This window comes from Penaeus monodon, chromosome 3 (genome assembly GCF_015228065.2).
Source record: "Penaeus monodon isolate SGIC_2016 chromosome 3, NSTDA_Pmon_1, whole genome shotgun sequence".
NCBI classification, from domain to species: domain Eukaryota; kingdom Metazoa; phylum Arthropoda; class Malacostraca; order Decapoda; family Penaeidae; genus Penaeus; species Penaeus monodon.
This window is the reverse complement of record NC_051388.1, coordinates 2,252,927-2,257,926: the sequence shown is the minus strand read 5'-3', so window position 1 is coordinate 2,257,926 and position 5,000 is coordinate 2,252,927. Positions and strand designations below refer to the sequence as shown.

The following is a 5,000-nucleotide window of genomic DNA, read 5'->3' as shown; positions in this document are numbered from 1 at the left end:
TTTTTTTTCCATTTCCCCCTCTTTTTTCCTCGTTTTTTCTTTTTTGGGGGCCCCGGTTATTTTTTTTTAAAATTTTTTTTTTTCCCCCCCTCCCCCCCTCTTTCCCCCCAAAATTCAGCCCGTTTTCCCTTAATTCCTTATTTTGCTGGTTATCACCCATTTTCCTCTTTGTTCTCTTCGTTTTCATAATTTTCTTTGTTTCCCTTAGTTATTAATTTTCCTCGCTTTCCTTCCCCTCATTCCCCTCTTTTTCATGTTTTTTCAATTTCCCCCTATCCCCTTTCCCCTCGTCTCCCTTTAATTTTTCTCGCCCCTGGGGAAGGGATTTTCCAAGTCCTTTTGAGGCTGATATTCTACCTATTGAATTAGAGAATATCTGCGGGGAATTATCTGTCAATTATCTGATAGATAGAGAGAGAGAGAGGAAGAGAGAGAAAGATAGAGGGAGGGAGGGAGGGAGGGAGAGAGAGAGAGAGAGAGAGAGAGAGAGAGAGAGAGAGAAGGGAGAGAGAGAGAGAGAGAGAGAGAAGGGAGGGGGGGAGGGAGGGGAAGAGAGAGAAAAGAGAGAGAGAGAGAGATTGAGAGAGAGAGAGAGAGAGAGAGAGAGAGAGAGAGAGAGAAGAGAGAAGAGAGATTAACGAGAAGATTAGCGTTTGTGAAATATGGATACGACACCGTAGACTTTCTGCAAAAATCTCTGAAATTCTGAACTCTGAAAGTCGAAATCTTTTCCGGAAATTGTTTTATTTTGTGTTTTCCTTTCCACCACACATTTCATGATGTAATTAACTGATGTGATTAACTGATGTAATTAAAGTGAGGCGGTGGTAGTGGGAATATTTTTTTCCTATTTTCACAGCTGGTGATAACATTCTCCTTTGTATGTGAAGGTTCGCGGACTTTTATTGAAAACGAAATTCATTCCTTTGTCACGTTTTTTGGTTTCTTTCTTTGTATATGTACAAAAAAACTCTCTCTTTACACACACACACACACATATATATATTTTATATATTATATATAATATATATATATAATATATATATATATATATATATATATATATAGATAATAATATATATATATATATATATATATATATATATATATATATATTATATAAAATATATATTATATATATTATATTTATATATATATATATATACATATATATATACATATTATACATATATATACATATATATATACACAAAATTATATTTTATATATATATATATATATTATATATATATTTTATATTTGTGTGTGTGTGCGTGTGTTTTGGGGTGGGGTGTTTGTGTGTGTGTGTGTTTTGGGTGTGTGTGTGTGGTGTGTTTTGTGTGTGTGTTGTGTGTTGTGTGTGTGCGGGGCCCGTGTGTGTGTGTATATATATACATACATACTATATATATATATATACATACACACACACATATATATGTATATATATACATATGTGTATGTGTATATGTATGTATATATATATATAATATATATATATATATATTATTTTAATATATAATATATATAATTATATATATTTGTGGTGTATGTGTGTGTGTGTGTGTGTGTGTGTGGGGTGTGTGTGCGTCCGGTGTGTGTGTGTATATTTTGTATATATTTTATATATATATATATATATATATTAATAATATATATATATATATATATACATATGTAAATATATAATTATAATAAAATATATATAATATATTTTAAATAAATTAATGTAATAAATATAATATATGATAATAAAATATAAATAATATATAATATTAAATTATATTTTATAATAATAAATTTTATAATATATATTTAATATTATATAATATTTAATATATATATATAATATATATATATATATATATAATATATATATATATATATATATAACACAACCACACATACAAACACATACACACACACACACCCCACACACAACACACACAACACACACACACACCACACAACACAAATATAAATATTAATTTTATATAATATATAATAAAATTATATATATATATTTTTAAAAAATTAATAATATAATACATTATATAATACATATATATATAATATATAAAAATATTATATATTATATAATAATATATATATGTATATATATATATAATTATATAATATAAAATTTTAAAAATAACACACACACACACACACACACCACCCCAACACCACACACAGAGAGAGAGGAGAAGAGAGGAAGAGAGGAGAAAAGAAGGAAAGAGAGAGAGAGAGAGAGAGAGAGAGAGAAAATCTGTATGTTTTCCCAAGGTGTAAATAACGGAAAAACCCCCCCTCATACATCCCAATCCCTACAACTAAAACCCCCCCCCCCCCTTTCCTCTCCTCCCCCCCCCCCCGCAGGGCGTCGACAAGCACGCGGTGGTTGAGATGATCGCCGAGAGTTTCACCACCAAGAACCCGCTGGACGTGACCCTCGGCGTCCCTCGCGCAGCCCACAGGCACCTCCTGACCTCCCTGTGGCCGCGCCTCGTGCAGGATGACCTCAGCTTCGTCGTGAAGGATCCGCAGAGAGGCATCCTCGGCGTCGTCATCAACACGGATTTGTTCAATGAGCCGCAGGTAGGCTGGGTGACGGAGGGGGAGGGAAGGGGAGGTGGAGAGGGGAGAGGAGAGGGATGGGGGATGATATAGAGGAGAGGAGAGGAGGGATGGGGGGATGGGATGGGGGGGATAGGAGAGGAGAGAAGGGTTGGGGGATGGGGATGATGGAGAGGGAAGGGGATGGGGGGTAGAAGAGAGGGATGGGGGATGGGATGGGGAGAGGAGAGGGATGGAGAGTGGAGAGGGATGGTGGATGGGAGAGGGAAAGAGAGGAGAGGGAACGATAGGGGAGAGGTAGAGAGAGGGGGAAATGGAGAGGAGGGGAAGGGGGAGAAAGAAAGGAAGGGAAGGAGAGAGAAAGGAGAGAGGGAAAGGAAGGAGAGGGGGAGAGGTAAAGGAGGAAGGGGAAAAGGAGGGGAAATAGGAAAAGGGGATGGTAAAAGGAGGGGAGAAGAAATCAGTAGCCTCGTATAGCATTCAGTACACCTCATATTACTTTATTTCTTATAATTCTGTGGCAGTTTTCTTAATGTAAACGAACTTCCCATTTTAATAAGAATAGTTTAATGTACCTCACTGCCCCACCATACTCTTAAAGGTTGCAGTACTAAATACCTGATTATAACTATCATTCTCTCATTTAAAATTATTTCTCTTCCTCCTCCTCTTCCTCCCCCCCTCCTCCTCCTCCCTTTTTCTCCTTCTCCCCTTTTCTCCTCCTTCTCCTCTTCCTCAACTTTCTCCACTTCCTCATCTTCCTCTTCTTTCTCAACCTTCTCCTCCCCCTCCTCCTCCTCCTCCTCCTATCATCCTCCTCTCTTCCCCTCCACTCCTCTCCTCCCCCCCTCCCCTCCACTCCTCCTCCTCCTCCTCCTCCCTCCTCCTCCTCCTCCTCCTCCTCCTCCTCCTCCCTCCTCCCCCTCCTCCTCCTCCTCCAGGTCACAGTCCCTGCGAGCATGGAGGACATTGTGGCCCTGCACGAGCCGTTGGAGGAGGAGGTCCGGCATCAACTTCGTCAGGAGGCCCGAGGACGAAGCGGTCGGTGGGTCCACAACCTGTTCCTGGCCACCAGCACTTGCCTCACGCCGCAGGTATGGCCCCGTCGAGGTTATGACCCCTGGGGAGAAAGTGTCACTTCAGTCCCTGGTGTTTTGCGAGGTTCTGCTTCAAGTATTTAGTATCTTTTTTTTCTCTCTCTTTTTTTTCTTTTTTTTTCTCGAATTTATAAATTTCGATCCTTAGAAATTCTTCTTTTTTCTCGATCTTAAGATTTAAATCCTTAATAATTCTTCACTTCTCTCGCCCTTAAGATTTATCCTTAAGATAAATCCTTAAAAATTCTTCGTTTTCCCGCCCTTAAGATGTAGATCCCTAAGAACCGTATTTGCTTGACCTTAAGATTTAAGTTCTTAAGAATCTTTTTTTCTCTACCTTAAGATTTAAACCCTTAAAAATTCTTCATTTTCTCGACCTTAAGATTTAAATCCCTAAGAATCTTCATTTTCTCGATCTTAAGATTCAAATCCCTAAGAATTCCTCCCTTTCTCGCCTTTAAGATTTAAATCATTAAAAAAATCCTCACTTTCTCGCCCTTAAGATTTAAATCCCTAAGAGTCTTCTTTTTCTCACCCCGCTGATTTTTTGATTAAGATCTAAATCTCTAAAGACCTCCCCTTCTCGATCTGCGGATTTATCTATCAAGATTTAAAATCCCTATCAATCCAGTTCGTTTCCCAGGACACTCAGCACCCGCTCATTTCTCGAGAATCTCCCCAGCTAATCTATTCTCTTCAGGCACGTCAAATCCTTCGCGATATCCACGCCTTCCTAATCCTCAGGATTCCCCATATCCATTCGATCCATGTTACTCTCAAAAAAAAAAAAAAAAAAAAAAAGAGAGAGAGAGAGAGAGGGAGAGAGAGGGAGAGGGAGGGACAGATGGAGAGAGAGAGAGAGAGAGAGAGAGAGAGAGAGAGAGAGAGAGAGAGAGAGAGAGAGAGAGAGAGAGAGAGAGAGAGAGAAATCATTGTCAACATCCACTTTTCACTTACCAGGAAATAAGGACTCTCTATCTCCCAACTCGTGAGCAATCCTCATTTTCCTCATCTTCAGCAACTCATTTCCATTTTCCTCATCTTAAGCAACTCATACTCGATTTCCCCGTCTTCATCCTCATTTTCCTCATCTTCAGCAACTCATCCTCACTTTCCCTCATCTTCAGCAACTCATCTTCACCTTCACTCTCCCCCTCCTCATCCTCATTTCCCTCATCTCCAGGACAACGTGAGGCTAGCCCTACACCTGGAGAAGGAACTCCTGAGGATGGCGCAGACGAGGCAGTACCATGGCGTCTTCACCGTCAATTCTAATCCTTTGAATCAGGTGAGAAGCGTGAAGAGAGAGAGAGGAGGTGGTAGTTG

The 5,000-nt window shown here is 39.2% G+C and overlaps 1 protein-coding gene across 1 annotated transcript in view; it reads left to right on the top strand.

Moving 5' to 3' along the window:
- Window positions 1-5,000, top strand: part of LOC119584863 — a 29,441-nt gene that overhangs the window by 21,483 nt on the left and 2,958 nt on the right. Inside the window, exons 7-9 of the mRNA XM_037933500.1 lie at window positions 2,380-2,598; window positions 3,519-3,671; window positions 4,858-4,962. Of these exons, the coding sequence (XP_037789428.1) occupies window positions 2,380-2,598; window positions 3,519-3,671; window positions 4,858-4,962 (477 nt within the window). The remainder of the gene's footprint in view (window positions 1-2,379; window positions 2,599-3,518; window positions 3,672-4,857; window positions 4,963-5,000) is intronic.